This window comes from Gobius niger (genome assembly GCF_951799975.1).
Source record: "Gobius niger genome assembly, chromosome: 16".
Classification (NCBI taxonomy): Eukaryota; Metazoa; Chordata; class Actinopteri; order Gobiiformes; family Gobiidae; genus Gobius; species Gobius niger.
The window spans coordinates 2,707,593-2,724,173 of NC_136867.1; the positions used below are offsets into that span (position 1 = coordinate 2,707,593).

Here is a 16,581-nt window from a genome sequence, read left to right on the forward strand (position 1 = left end):
AAGCTGCGCCTGATCGTGTCTTTGAAACAAATGTATTTTCCTTGACTGCTCACGTGTAAATATGATCTCCTTTTTTTTTTTTTTTTTTTACGTGTCGTACTGTGCGGGGGACGTTCTGCATGTCTCTTGATGAAAGCACTTGGAGGACTGCGCATGCACAAGGAGCTGGATGGACACTCTTTTTTCATCATTTTTTTTTTCATTTGCCATTTTTAGTTTTGTTTCACAGTTTTCATGATAAAAATGTACACTGCAAAGATATGTGCAAACATCAATGGCTTGGATTTCCTTTTTTATCAAACATGTAAGGCCAGACGCTGCAGGGGAATAGGGAAGCTTTGAAATCACAGATATCAATTCACAGATATCAAACTTTCATTCATTCATGTTTTCTTATAAAAATAAGGTGTTTTATGCCTAAAAATGACACAAATTCCCCATATTTTTAGCAACTTAGTCTGAATAATGGATCGAGCCATTATTGGTATGGTTTTATTTTGCGACATATGAGTCACAAAGAAGTTTTCAGAGTGGATTTTGGATCTTGTTTAGTTTTAAAATAAGCTGTTCATTAGTGGGGGAAAAAACTTAGTAAAAATACAAATTTTGCCTTGTTTTTTTTAAAATTCAAAACTAAAAAAATCAGGCAGGAATTAGATACTGAAAAAACCTTAAGACTGGAAGATGGGAGTCTGCAGGAGCTACTTATATTATTGTCAACACAATGTGAGAAAACAGCATTTTGAGAGAATGGCCCTTGAATTAAAAAAAAATAATAATTGAGAAGAAGATTGTTTTTTTTGCAAGTGCGAAACTACGAACTACGAAAGAGACCAATTTGGCCTAGAACCTGAAAATTCAACAAAACGACTTTTTCCCTTAAAAAAGGGACTTAAAAATCACCTTAAAAATGAGCTTTAGTATTTCATTCTTGCAGAGACATCATTTCAAATGATGAAACGAAAAATAGCAGCAGTCGAGCTGGGGGAGGCTCTGACGGGACTTGTGCTGCATTCCATTTGTGTTGGGAGGTCGGAGCTCGGAACTCCCAGTTAGGAAAGTTGTTTTTTCCGAATTTTGTGTTGTCAAGTCGGAAATTTTAATGACATTGAAATTGGGAACCCCTGTTTCTTACAGCTAAATCTAACAGCTTTGTTCAGGATTATTCAAAACCATGTGAATATATTAAAGGGATATTTCAGGATTTTTGACATAGGGCCTCATTTCCTAGTTATCCAGAGTGTTTCTGGTACCTGAAGATATTTCTTTTGTAGTTCATGCAGTTCTTATGTTTGAAGAGTTTCATGGCGCTAGGCTAATGCAAGGCTAGCGCATTTCTATGGTATCAGCTAGCCTGCATTAAAAACAGTCTGACCCGCTCCACAGAGCACCTGAGGCAAATCACTTATAACACCAGACTAACCATATAAATGTCTGTGTCGATAGAATAATTTTTTAAATATAACTGACCTGCATCACATGAATGATGGCATTTTGAGGGACTATTTTCTAGCAGATCACTCCGCTGCTGCGTAGCTTATACAAACATGAAGCAGATGCTGCTCAAATATAAGGTATTTTAAATGCAAAATGGTTAAAATTATTCTATCGACACATATGGTTAGTCTGGTATTATTTGCCTCAGGTGCTCTGTGGAGCGGGTCACACTGTTTTTAATGCAGGCTAGCTGACATCGTAGAAATGCGCTAGCCTTGCATTAGCCTAGCGCCACGAACATCAAACATAAGAACTGCATGAATTACAAAAAAAATATCTCCAGAAATCAGCAACACTCTGGATAACTAGGAAATGAGGCCCTATGTCAAAAATCCTGAAATATCCCTTTAAAATAGTATATCCATCTATCCATCCATCCCACTCTAAGTTCATGTATAGATCTAGGATTTTAGGGGGGAACATGAATCCAGCCATCGATGTCTGATGAAAGTGAAATAATCCAGGTCTAATCATGGTCTTCAGTTTGATTCCGACAGGCATTGAATGACATTGAATACTTTTGATAAAACATTTTTTGTAAATGCACGACATTGTCCAAAACACATTCTGTTGCTGTTTTTCTGTTCCTCTGTTTACCTTGTATGGATAAATGATAAACGCATCAATTTTTTGCATTTGTGGCATTAAAAAATATTGTGTTTCAGCATTAACAACATTAAAAAGCATTGAATTGGTCTTGCTGCTCCCCGTAACGCCAGATAAGGTCCTTGTACTTCCTTTGTACTACCTTGTACTGCAGTTTAAGAACCACATGTTTAAACACTGTTCCTGTATCAGAATTGTACCTGGAGTAGTACTTCGTAATCCAGTGTACTGCAAAGCACTAGGTTCTTCAGAGGTTAGACCTTGCTGGGGTTTTGTAAGCCACAGTTATGCCATTTGAATGTGCGTGCATATTTTTCCAGTGGATGTTGCATGGCTCTGACTGCGTTGTATAGAATCTCATTAGGATGAACTGATGGACTGATACCAGGCTGTGGAAGGCTGTGTCTGACCGGGTTCGCCGGGCGAATCTGCAGCTCTTGTGTCTGTAAAGGTGTATTATTTTATTAGAGCATTAAATATATCGACCTCATTTTTGAGTCTGCGTCTTTATTTCACATGGACACGTTTTGTTTTTTCTTAATTGACAGCACTAGTTAGTTATCTTCCCTCAATGGACAGAGCTAACTGAGCTGAGTGTAAGTAAAACAACATAATAAAAGGGACTATACAGAGTTTAAAATGTTCAGATTGAGTATTTTCCTCCCCCTACATGTTCCAGCCATGTCCTAATGTGTAGAATGAGCTCAGACCTGTTCACCACAACTGCCTCTAAAATCCAGCACTGTCACTCAGAAAGGTGTTACTTCAAGTCTGAAGTGCCGTCATGCACAAGCTTAATATAGAAGCTGCAACTACACATATCACCTGAGGTGGCAGTAGTGAGTATAAAATGGCGAACTTGCATCTAGCTCCTTTAAAATACAATTTAAAAAATCTAAGACACAAGCCATTTTAAAAAAAGAATTACTTAGCAAAAATAGATACGTGCTATTTACAACAATCAGATGACATTTGTGATCAGGCCCAGCGATTTCATGACTAATTGATTTTAGTGTGGAAAAGTTATTCCATGTACTTGAGAAACTTTTTGAGCCTTTGCTCTGTCTTCGCTGTCAGGAGCATAGTTATTATACTGCAGTCAGAAGCTCAGGTTGGTGCCCTTTGCATAAGGGGCACACATTAAGAGAAAAGGAAATCCTGTCCAGACCCATTTAAGACCATCAACTGATATAAATGTATTAATAAATAAAGTGATTTTGTTTTCACATTTACAAGATTATTTTAAACATTGTAGCCTGGTTCATGAAATAATAACTGAAGTAATTATAGCATAGGCTACTGTATAATTCTTGCTACAGTGTGAGGGACAAGTATGTGAACGCTTTAGTGCGCTTTGTGAGAACGTCTAAGCTGCAACTGCAGGAAAGCAGTTATCGCTGCAAAAGGAGGATCAGACAAAATATCGTGATAAACTTGTGAATTAATTCTTCTATTGATGATATCCTGCTCCAGACTTCACAGTGAGCATAGCGTAAAGATGTTGACGTGCTGTTCCATTTGTCCTCCACACGATGTTGTGTGTTCCTCCCAAACTGTTCCAACTTTGGTTTGCGAAAGAGCACTTGGATACTCCACAGCACTACTACTACTGGACAAATATTCAGTCGACTGTTGGACCCAAAGTTTGGGTCCTGATGAATAGTATGTAAACCATAAGCACAAGAGCCACCTCACGTCCATAAAAAAACAGGCTAGTACATAGTTTAGTTGTTATACCGTTCACAGAGCACTGCAAGGAGAGTGTCCAGTTAATGATCAGGGGTCGTGAGTTCGAGTCAGTTGATGGTCTACGATGATTTAGTCGTTAAATCATGGACTTGACATCCACTGGTGAACGAGAGCAAAAATGTGTTTGGTGCCCTATTATTGTCACAAGGACTATCCTATATTAAATCTTTGTCAGTGACATTTTTATATGGTTATCACTAATACTTCTCATTCATTTGTTTCTATTCTCATTATCCGGACCCCATTATCCGGACCTGGTTCACATTTTTGAATGAGAATAAATGAGAATAAATTAGTTTTCTTTTAGGGCTCACAGCTGCAATGCTTTTTCACCACCAGATGGCGCCTATAAGCTTACTGTGTGATACAATTTTAAAAGAGTGTGACATTACTGAATAATGCCTTGGTAATAGCCCTAATTTATGAATAATGCATGAACAGCACTATTACTATAAATTATATTTATAATCATAACCATGCAACTTGTAAGACTATGGAAGATGAATTAATTAAATAAGTAAGTAAGTCAGTGAATCCTAGTTGTTGGAAACTTTAGGACATTTCTTAAGTGGTGCATCTAAATGAACACAACCTTCATTTAGGGCAACAAAACTGAAACCTTGTATTAAAATATAACACAATAGACCCATGTCGTCACATTTTTATCTTTTAATAGCAAAACCAATGACCATATAAAATGTGATGACTTTAATAAAATACTTAAACAGCTATAGCAACGAAACATTCACAAATCTTCACATCTCCATCTTCATCAGTATTATCCCTATATCCTTACATCTAATCCAAACTAAAATGTCCTCAGGCTGCAATGTCCAGCTATAGTTCATGTTTAAGACAACCGAGAAGGCCTCTGGAGCTACACAACGCACGGATGAAAACATTAGCCTCATAGCATACTTTTTTTTTTTTTTTTACAGTAAATGTACAAACTAAATGGCATATTAGGGGTCTGAGCGTGGAATAAAGGCCATTTTCACAACGCGCAAATCTGGGGAAAGATAGAACAAAATGAAACATTGATTACCATTTCCTGGAGGGTAACAAATAATTTTACTGGCCTTTGAGTGTTTTAATGCAATAATCATCATAAGCCATTTTGACAGTTTATCAAAGCAATATTATTATTTCTATAAATTTATATATTATTTTGTACGAATATCAAACCAATGACTGACAACGTTTCCGCTTCCCTCTAGCTTTTTTCTGACATCTAGGGGGCTGTTTCCGTGACAATAGTCTCCAGGAAAACGCAGCCATCATGTCCTCTCTCGATCGGCTTTTACCGGGAAATGATGTGTCAACAAAACCCAATTTTCAACTATGAAACTGCAATGCACGCCTTTGTCTCACAAATGCAGTGGCGTGTCTCTTACCTCTTACGCTTTAACATACACAGTGACTAGACAGAGATTAGGCCCGTTTCAACTTCCTGAAAACGGTCGGATGTTGTGGTTTTCTCAGGGAGGCATGGCGGTGTCCACTCTCCTCTTGTTTCTTCTTGTGTTTATAAACATGTCTACACAGCAGAGAAACCCACACAAACACCAGGTAGGCCAACGACACGGAGAGTGTTTTAATGCCTGTTCTGGAGTCTTAACAACTGAAAAGTATAGGCAGAAATGTCTGTGGGCCACAAGGTGAACACTGTGGCCACAAATATCACTTTTTTGTTTATTATTCAGACGTGCCAAACCAAAAATGAGAGGAAAGTAGCAGCAAAAAAGATGAGAGCCACAATATCATCAGTGCAGTAAGAATAAAACGCGTCTGCAATGTGTGTCTCATCTTTCTGGCATTCTGTTAGTGTTACATTTTAGTAACTGCTCATCTCACTGTGGACCAAAGGAAAAAGCCGGGTGGATGTGTAGCAAAAAGAGCTACTGGAAAAGGCCTATATGCTATGAGGCTAACGATGACGTAACACCACGCTCCACCACGGCGGCTCATGTTTTGAGAAGTCATTTGATGGTGATACAATGTAGTCTTGGGCAGGACTCGTCTCACACAGCAGGAGCGGGTGGGGCTTGTGGCGGGTTGGTGGTGGTGGCGGCAGCGGCAGTGGGCGTGGCTTGTCGGGGCAGGGTATACATGGCACCCAGAAACTGATCGGCGATGCGGCCGGCCTCCCGCAGCCCGCTGAGCAGCGCCCCGTGCACTGTGGCCGGATAGTTGCGGATGGTATGCTCGCCGGCGAAAAACAGGCGAGGGACGGGCTGCAGGCAGAACACATTTAATATTGGCAAAATCATAATAGCATTAAAGCAATAAAGCCTAAAGTGAAAGTACAGTAAATGAAGCCTAAAGTGAAAGTACAGTAAATAAAGCCTAAAGTAAAAGTACAGTAAATAAAGCCTACAGTAAATAAATCCTAAAGCAAAATGTACAGTAAATAAAGCTTAAAGTAAAAGTACAGTAAATAAAGCCTAACATTGCAGAGGAAGCAGAGTACTTGACTATACTTTGGACTATACTCATCTTCCTTCTGACCTGGTGATTTGGAGTATGTGCAGTATTTGGCTGGTCAGAGAGCCTGAGTAAAGCATGTTCTGCAGTTCCGCTCTCACCTGTGAAGCTCCAGGGATGGCTGGGCCCGGGGTGATGGGCTGGGCCATCAGGTCATAGTCGTTCCCGGAGGATCCTGCTGCCACGTAGGAGTAGGAGCCCCGCGCCCAGGGGTCTGCACGCCACCGGGTCACTACGGTCTCCTTCGGCTGGAACACACACACGCACAGTTCATATGGAATCCATACTTTTAAAGTAAGTAAGTGAGTAAGCAAGTAAATAAGTGCTATATTTGTCATTGTACATGTGTACAACAAAATAGTGTTCAGGTGTTTGTCCCGAGCCGCACCACCACTGTGGCTCAACCTGACCAGCATGTTTTTAGAGGAAACCGTAGCACCCAGAAGAAACCGGGCTGCCTTCACTCTCCTCTGATCCTCTGAAACGGTGCACCGCCTCTTAGGTTTGCTCCTGTTTCAGAGCATGGTGTTCAACGCCCTCCGCTCCACAACCAGGGCTGCCAACTTTTCACCAAACTTTGAAGTGAGACTTTGGTCGGTCCTGAGCTGGGTGGCCTTTTTCATGGCGGTAGTGTCTCGTAATCGTATTAAATTCTAAGCCAATAACAAGTATACGTTTTACATGACTGAGCACATCAGGAGCTGCATAATGGATCAGAGGGGGTTTGGCACCACCCCACATGACCATCAGAACCTATTAAAAGTGTGGGAGGGCACTCTGAAGGGGGGAGGGGGTTGGGTGTCCTCCCAAAGATTTTTTTTAATAATTCAGATATGATTTCCTGCAATCTGGTGCATTTTAGATCATAAATAATAATTGTAGCTGGTCTATTTACTGGTGTTAAAGAATTATATTTCTGGGCCCCTTTCAAATTGGGGCCACTTCATATTGCCCTGCCAAAAGGTACAATGACACAATGTCTCTGTTTCTCTGCGTCAGTCATTCCAATTGTTGCCAACAAAAATCAAGAGCACAAGCTCTTAAGCTTAGATCCCTGTATTTTGCAGCATGTTAGAGCATGTTTGATGATTACATTTTGAATATGATTATTCAATGTAATCTATTATAGAAAACGCTATCTCAATGGCCGCCGCCTGGGCGCCGCCATGTTTATTTCCCATACCGACTTTGAAGCTAAGCAGGAAAGTGCCTGGTTAGAACTGGGATGGGAGACCGTTCCTCGGATGCTAAGCAGGGAAGGGCCTGGTTAGGACTGGGATGGGAGACCGTTTGGGAACACCAGGAAGCCTGGCGACAGTACTGAGTGTGTGCGTGGTTGGTGTTATTACATCCGCGGCCGGTGGGACTTGGCCACGGGTCCATATGGACCGCGGTGCTGCTGTCCGAGGACAACCCGCTGTCACAAAACCGCGAGTGCATGAGATCTGACTTCCGTGCGTGTGCGCGCATCCAAACAGGGCGATGTGTGTGTGCGCGCGTGTGTGTGTGTTCGTGCATGTATGTGTGCGCGTGCGCATCCAAACAGGGCAATGTGTGCGTGTGTGTGCGTGTCTGTATGTGTGTGCGCGTGCGGGTCGTTCCCTCTGCAATCCCTCCGTCCGCCCCACTCCTGCAGTGACTTTTGTTTTGCAAAATAAGCATGCACAACTAAAGTGACGCCCCTCCTCCGAAGAGGAATAAAATAATCTGCAGCCGCTCACTGCAAAAAGTTAGGGATATTTTTTGGTTGAGCGTGTGATATGAGGAGTGTGGCGTGAGAGCGTGTGGAGGCACTCAAATGCGTGTGTCTCACAGTGAAAGCGTGAGAGTTGGCAGCCCTGCACAACAGACTCTTCTTTGAAGAGCTTAGCAGTTAATCTCCTGGTTTGTCCCTTTCCTGTACGTAGCTCCTCTTGTGATGCCTCCACTGTGCTGTAAATAGGGGGCTCTTGGTGCCTCTTCTGTGTCTCAGAAGAAGAAATGTGTAGGTCTCAAATTGGTTTAGCTGATAAGCTAGCTTTTTGTTACTTGTCTGCTCCCGACATCACAATACATTGTGAACGGAACAATAAACCAGATGGTCCTAGCTAGTATATCATATGGCTCTGTGCTTGAGATGAACTTTAAAGGAGAACTAAATAATTTATGCCCCTAGAGGCCATTAGTGCCACTGCAGGTGTCGTAGCATTTTTTTTTTTCTCATTAATTTCCATGAGAGTAAATTCTACGCTGACAGAAAACACAAAGGGAGAGAGACATATTATATATTGTGCCACTACCCGTTTACACTTTTTTTTTTTACTCAGACATGGCTGTTCTCACTGCTTAAGTGGCGCTAGCCCACAGCTAGCTTTGTCCGCTAGCCTGCTAGCTTCTACTTCATGAATCCATTAGTGTGTATTGCGCTTCCGGGTTGGAGCAGGGAAAGCTGCAAGTGTGATTTTCTAGCAATAGACACCAGGGGGGATGAAAGACCCCCCAATCATCCCATAAACATTTGTATTACCCCCAGAGCGACAACAAAAAGGTTTTATTAAGGTAAACAAGTAACTTAATTTTGCATGATATAGGTCCTTTAAAGCAGAACTGACTTTTTGGAGCTTTTAGCCATGTTGTTCTGCTATTTCCTTATCTAAAACACCCCCAGAGTGTTTTTTGGCTTGATTCACGCAGCTCTCAGCAATCCTCCTGAATCCTGCTCTCTGAGCAGCTGCTCCGCCCTCTCCTGGAAAACCACTGAGTTGTGACACTCTGACGTTTTTTACGTCATAGTGTCAAACAGGAAGAGCACAACTTCTGTAATGTAACGCATTACGGCCTGATTTAAATTCCGGGATTTCCGGGATTCAGCAACTATCACCAAAATAGTGTTTTTCTGTGACTGTCTCTGATGGATGTTTGGTGAATCTTCTCAAAGTGGATTAACTTTTATAACCAACGTGAGTCCCCAATGTGATGGAGAGGCCAGGACAGAGCGGTGGTGAGTCAAAACGCGTGTTAGCCTGTGTGTTAGCGTGTGTGTTAGCGTGTGTGTTAGCTTGTGTGTTAGCTTGAGTGTTAGCTTGAGTGTTAGCTTGAGTGTTAGCTTGAGTGTTACCTTGTGTGTTAGCTTGTGTGTTAGCTTGTGTGTTAGCGTGTGTGTTAGCGTGTGTGTTAGCGTGTGTGTTGGCGTGTGTGCTGGCGTGTGTGTTGGCGTGTGTGTTGGCGTGTGTGTTGGCGTGTGTGTTGGCGTGTGTGTTAGCTTGTGTGTTAGCATGTGTGTTAGCATGTGTGTTAGCATGCGTGTTAGCTTGTGTGTTAGCTTGTGTGTTAGATATAATGAAGCTGTGTTGCAGATGTCAACTCCTTACAACTGCATCGTGAAGTAACTTCACTTATTGCTGTGATATTTATATTTATTTTACTGCTAATAATGCATGGGCAGATCCGCTTGGAGAGAGGGGGCAGAGTTAACTGAATCGAAGCGTCATGTTTTCCGAGTTTGCAAAATACCCCCAGAAAATACTTATATTTCTCACAAAAAATAGTGCTAAATAGCGGTAGAGGAGGTGCAATATATCATATAAATGCCTATACTTTACTTTGGGATGGCTAAAATAGCAGATCCTTTAATACCAATAACGACAGCAACAACTTCACTCTCTTGGTGCAGCAGTGTTTTTTGATTTTTTTTTCTGTGAACTGCATTCCTGTGTTGATACTTTTGTACATCTTTGCTGTGTTTTCGTGAGGTTCAGGGTTTCCTGTTTAGGCGGCTGCCTAAACAACACCGGGAAGCTGCTACTTGTGTCACAGAAGTATTTCTTACGGCACGGTAGTACAGCGGTTAGTGCATGTACAATAGGCCAGGATGTATGAGAGTGTGTTTGAGAGTGCGCATGGGGGACGATGGATGAAAATTAGCCTAAGGCTACAATCCGGTGTGGCTTGTTCATTAACTTGCACTGTCCCTACCAAATAAACCATAAATAAATAAATACATAAATACATACTTCTACTTGAAATTAAATTATTTGAAGTATACCTCAGTTAAATGTATGGTGTCCTGGAGATTATAATACTGTTTGCCCCTTAAAGTTTTTCTTCTTTTTTTTTTACTAATTGTGTATAACATACCTCTATTACTATTTAATTGATGGCACATATCCTGTCTATTCTGCACCCCCTGAGTGTTTCTTGGGAGGTGATGTAACAAGTGAATTTCTCCATTGTGAGTTCAATAAAGGATTATCTTATCTTAAAAGCACAGTAGCTTCATTTCAAATATGACATTAATGGGAGATACCTGTGGCACAGCGCTGCTCCCGAAGATGCCTTTGAGAATGGCCAGACACCTCCCCACGATCACGTCATCACTGATGTTCTCCATGATGCCCGCTGCCTCTCCAGCCATCAGCGCCAGCAGGATGGGAGCTGGAGTGGACAGGAAACACACTATGAAGGGTTGTGCATATAAAAACTGGAGTGTGACCCAATGAACAAGAATATCCTACTCATACTGTAAAATACTCGACAACATTGGCCCAAGGTACTTTTGCCATGTTTGCATATGTTGTCATTTCTAACCTGTATTTACCTAATGAAAGACTGCTAAACTAATGCAAGAATCACATACATTGCACATGTTTGTCTGTGTCTCCATTAAGTTTAAAAAATCTCCAGCTAGTATAGTTTACAGGTATAGAGCTCCACAGTCCCGCCCCTTGCGGTCTTGTTGCTCCGGTCCAGAAAAAAAGAAAAAGAAAAAATCCCTGTCTGACTGTCGATTTTCCAAAAATTCAAATATTAAGAATTTAACGTCACCGCAAAAGCTAATCAGCTGTGTAGCAATTCGTGACCATAATATGTTTCATTTCAATCCAAAAAGAAGACATAATGTTGAAGAAAAGGCAAAGGTACAAGGCTGTGTACATAATTCACTTCCTGACTATAGAAACTCCGTATCCCAAGAACCATTGCGACCTCGCGCCCGCTGATCAAGGCAACGAGGTTTTCAGCAAACACGGCGAGTTTCTTTTACTTTGCAGACAAAAGTTGTATATTATTTCACTATTAAATAATGTGAATCATGCTAATTGGAATAAAAATGATCGGTGGTTCGTTTAATTGGATTGTTGGGAACATTTTTTTGATTGCCATCTGACGTTTTTCTTACTATCAGTGTTAGATATGGATAAAACGTCAACTATCTGCCTGCATTATGTTTTAATAAATTGTTTATAATATGTTGTCTACATTACAATAAATAAATATGTGTGGGAACGTGAAGCTCCACCAATCAAAAGCCTCTTAGTAGATCATGGGACTACCGAGCATACTGGGTAATGTAGTTCTAGGGCGAAGGCCTGTATTTTTTCGGAAACTAGATCGATCTCATACGTGCTTTTTTCACCTGCATCTGACTTTGCGGTCGCTTTATAACCACATAGCTGGATTCAGCCCAAGCTGACGTAGTTACAGAGTTAAAGACTTTATTCGAAATCAATACAGTCTCAAAGCAAGGGGAATTTTACTTCCGGACCGGAGAGGAGGCGGGACTGTGGAGCTCTATACAGAAGGAGGTCTCCATTCTCTGCAAAGGACATTATATTATTGAAATATTTGCTGCTTATTACAAAACTTACTACATTGTGTTTTGTAAAAGGTTTTTTGCAAATAAATCAGTAAAACCATTATTAGGCTATGTTCAGATGCCAAATGAGGCCCAAATCTAATGGTCACTTTGTATTAGATTTCTTGCCTGAACAAATCCCCAATCACATTTAATTGGAAAGGTAAAAGTAAATATGTTTTCCGCATACCTAGAGACAAAATACGAAACATGGACCGGACCGGGACAGATCGCTTTGAGGGTGTTTGCACAGACAAAAGTGAACCGCTCCGCACCCAAAGGGAGGTCCAACCGCTCCAACCCCAGACCCCTTAAATCCTGGCATCCGCTAAGGACACACAAGTCGGTTTCCACTGGCTGAAAACAGTGTTTCTCTGCCTCCTGTTTCCACATTTGCACTGCACATTTGGACAGGTCTGAGAGCAGATGTTTAAGAAAGCGCAAATGTTTTGGTGGTACCTTTGTAGAGGTTCCAAAAGAGGAAGAGCTCCCCTCGGCTAGCGGTGGTGGAGCCTACATGTCCAAACAGGTTCACACTGGGGTCCCAGAACACGCGGTCAAAACACAGCACCACCTGGGACACACAAAATGTTATTGTCATTCAAAGACTAATATTCAAACTAAATAAATCATCACATGCAAAAAATAGAATCAGCTTAATTGTTTTATTAAATGAAAGAAAATCATACAATCAAGGTCTCCAATATATTTACTTCAGCGTTTTCAAGCTTTAAAGTTAACGCCTTGATTCATTTCTTTTAGAAATTGATAAAAAATGTTAATAAACCAAGAGATCCAAAACAAAAAACAACCATATTACAAGTTGGAGAGATGCATCGATCCATTTTTTATTTATTTTTTAAATACTTTTTATGTGTATTTTTCTTATTAATAAACAGAACAATATGGGGCACTAGTCAAAAGAATATGACAACTATAAATGACAGACTGGGTTAAACAGACACTTCAAGCCTTTGCTTACATTCATGCCATTTAGACCAAATTTGTCTAAAAACATGTCCTCTTTGTCGTAGAAAGTAAGTCAGTCTCTCCATCGAATATATTTCTTCAATAATCTCTAGCACTTGCTCTGCTCAGGGAGGATCCATTTTCAGTCAATTTCTTGCTATAGCCTTTTTCGGAGCAATCATCCCATTTTTTTGGGAATAACTTCTTGGGTAGCAGACCCAACAGGAAGATCTCGGGTTCCTTAGGAACGGCATAAGCCATGATGCCATCCGCTAGTTTAGAGATACTGTTCCAGAATGGTATTAAAGTTGTACATGTCCAACAGATGTGAGAGTGATTGGCTGTTGAGTGACCACACTGTCAACATTGTTTCTGATGCCCCTGAAATCTGTTAGTAATATGAGCAGTAATAAAATATCTAATAAGGTTTTTCCACCCAAATTCCCTCCAATTTTTAGAACTAGTTGATGTTTGTTGCGTGTACACATTGTAAGCTAATCACTCTCTGACAAAACAGTTTTTAGCTCCGCTTCCCATTTTGATTTCACATACAGTGCGTTGTTACCATTTTGTTTTTGGAGGCCTTTGTAAAGTTTAGACACAGTTCTGGTTGGCGGGCATATGTAGGCATCTATTAATACTTTAACAAGATCAATTTCAGGACAGGAAGCACCTTCTCTTACATCTGTGTCATAAAAATGACGTACCTGCAGATATCTAAACAGATCTGTATTTTCCAAGTTAAATTCTGTTTTCAATTTTTCTAAAGATTTGCAGGGGCCTCCTTCCACAAACCGAGTGGTTACACACTTTTCAATTCCAACTTAAAAATGTTGGATCTGATCTACCCAGTAAAAAGCTTTGCGAAAAAGAGGGCTATGACAAATTGTTAATGTTTTTCATCAAATTATATTTTTTGACAGCTTCATGCCAAATTAAAAGGATATTTTCCACGATGCAATTGCTGCATTATTGATATTTGTTTTTTTCTCCCCGTTGTGTTTGGGGTGGGGACTCTCCCATTCTCAACTCATTTTTTTCCATTGGGCTTCCACCTCCGGGGAGCATCATCAAACGGCTTCTCAAATGGGCTGCCTTCAAGTTAGGAAGGGCTAGTCCACCAAGTTCTAGTCTAGCTCCAGCCCATATAAATCTTGATATCATCTTGTCCCATGCATTGAAATGTGAATCTCGGATTTTAAAGGGTAGAGCTGTAAAAAGGGACAAAAACCTGGGCAACAGATTCATCTTCACGATCTCAATTCTCGAGCTAAAATTAGTGATAGGCTAAACGAGCCGAGGCACTGATACAACTATCATGTGCTGAAAGCAATGCCTCAGCCGAGCTGTGTCCCTGAGCGCATCACTTTAAGAAAAGTCATGTGCACACAAATGGTTAACCTTGTATTAACTGCTAAGGGCCTTTGGTCAACGGTTAATGAAAAACTTGAAAACGTGCAGCCCACGCAACAAAAGTGTGTCTACTAGGCTACTGCTAAGCTACAGGGAACCTGGGTGCCCGCGGGCATAGGGTTGGGGACCCCTACCCCAAAAGGACGCTTCTAAGGCACAATTATGCATGGGGCAGGAAAAACAGTATCCACTCGGTGTCGGCTTGACTGACCTTATTGAGATTCCCGAAGCCCATCCTCTGAATGGCGGAGGTCTTCCACTCAGGCAGGGGTGGCACAAACTGCACAGCGGGGGGCTGCTGCTTGAGCACGCCCAGGGGCAGGGTACATAGGACTGCATCACACTTGTAGATGAAGGTCTGGGTAGTGGAGCGTGTGTTGACGGCAATCACCTCACAGCCTGGAGAGGCAACAGCAACAACTCATAAGATGCATGAAGTACGGTAGGCGAGATGGGGAGTTATTGAGGATACTGACCAGAGGCTGTGTAGCGGACTTGCCGCACTGCTGTGTTCAGTTTGATGTCCAGACCTTCAGCCAGTGCCACAGGGACACACGAGTAACCGTTTCTGACCGTCAGGTGGCTGCCCGTGAACTCAAAGTCATCATCCTGGGAGAGACACACAAAGGACTGTAACAAACAATTATGACAAACTCTCTTTTTTCCCACTTGACCATGTCCAAGTTTGATAATAATATATACATGTAATTGAAATTTTGTACAGAAGTTTTTTATGAATAAAATCTGAACAGTGGGGTGTGCAAAAGTATCCGTACCCCTTTCCTTTTATTGCTACCAACTGCCTTCAGAAGTTGCCTGATGATTTTTGAATGATCACATGTTGAGCCAATGACTAAATACAGTCCATGGGCCTTTCCGAAGCCATTCCCTTCTCCCTTCCCCTACACATGTGTCAAGGTCAAGGCCAAGGAGCATGAATTCCCAAGCATGTAAAATAAAAAGTAAGTCTCTAGCCCATTCCTGTGCACAGTTATGGATTTTTAAAGAAATAACCAGTTTGCTCACTCCAGCCTCTAGGGGGCAGCTTAAATTTAAAAAAGGAAATAATTCCACACATGTCCAGCAGAGGATGCTGCCATAATAAGAGATCAGGATATAAACAGCATATTATAGCCACACAGCTAATGGCTAGTCTTCCCCAGGGCGGCTGTGGCTACAATAGTAACTTACTGCCATCAGGTGTGGAGTGAATGAATACTGACTTAATGTAGCATTTTGAGAAACATGTGACACAGGCTGATGAAATGCATTAAGTGTAAGCTGTTGTTATTTTTGAGGCCACAGTCCTTTACAATATATGCGGCCCGCGACCCGACGTGGGGGCTGAATTTCCACTCAGTCCTCAGTGAGGCCCTTCTGAGGTTCACTCATCAGAGAAATTCGAGCTGTGACTTTCACTCTCCCTCTCCCCCACGGACAGCACAGCCCATAATGTTGCAAAAATCACAAGTGATCATACTTTTAAATGTAAATACGACATATATGAATCTGAATTACTTTTTTTTTTTCATAAGTTGCAATCGCAACTATTAACGCGACATCAGGCAAACTCCACGAAATCAGTGCAACTTATGTGCAACTACAGTGAGTTTCTGATCAGTTAAATCCATTTGACTTCTTATATTTTGGCGTATGCCCTGCACCTCCACCTCAGACTGAAGGACTTTCGCATCTGCTCCGCCTCCTCTCACTTGTCTGGGCCTTTACAGCGTGAGCCGCTGTGTGCTCCAAGCACAGATCTCCTACTGCGCTCTCTCCAAGTTGCTTTTCTTTGCTACTGGATCTTTATTTGGCGAAATAGGCTTTATCTGACATAAACATAAAGTTTAGACCCTTCTTTCCCCCATGATCTGGTGGTGTTTGTGTGAGGGGCTGGTGCTTTTACTGCGTGAACTTTAGGAGTCACAGTTCTGCTGAACCGGAGCCAAAGCAAAGGTCACATTCACACCTGGGACTCGGTTTGATTGGGACCAAAGTTGCATCATTGTTTCAGCTCTCAAACTGGCATGGTTTGCGTTCACAACTCTTTTTTGTCAGTCGAACTAACATTCTAAATGCAGAGCTCCTCTGCAGTCTGTGGGGGCGCTGTATCAAAACCTTCTACAGGAAAAAAAGGACCCCGGAGATATTTTTACTTCACATGACAACAGCGAAGGCTCCGGGCAGAGACATCGAAAACTACTAATGACTGTCCGAGGGAAAGAGACGAGGCGTAAGGCAGGAAACATGAT

The 16,581-nt window shown here is 41.6% G+C and overlaps 1 protein-coding gene across 4 annotated transcripts in view; it reads right to left on the reverse strand.

Annotated features, from left to right (window-relative positions):
- Window positions 1-5,830: 5,830 nt before the first annotated feature.
- kdm1a (lysine (K)-specific demethylase 1a) overlaps window positions 5,831-16,581 on the reverse strand; it is a 34,050-nt gene continuing 23,299 nt past the window's right edge. For all 4 annotated transcript variants that reach the window (XM_079573192.1, XM_079573191.1, XM_079573193.1 and 1 more), the window contains 6 exons: window positions 14,806-14,938; window positions 14,541-14,728; window positions 12,407-12,521; window positions 10,622-10,749; window positions 6,438-6,584; window positions 5,831-6,086 (listed from right to left, as the gene is read on the reverse strand). In XM_079573192.1, the coding sequence (XP_079429318.1) occupies window positions 5,874-6,086; window positions 6,438-6,584; window positions 10,622-10,749; window positions 12,407-12,521; window positions 14,541-14,728; window positions 14,806-14,938 (924 nt within the window). In that variant the 3' untranslated portion in view covers window positions 5,831-5,873. The remainder of the gene's footprint in view (window positions 6,087-6,437; window positions 6,585-10,621; window positions 10,750-12,406; window positions 12,522-14,540; window positions 14,729-14,805; window positions 14,939-16,581) is intronic.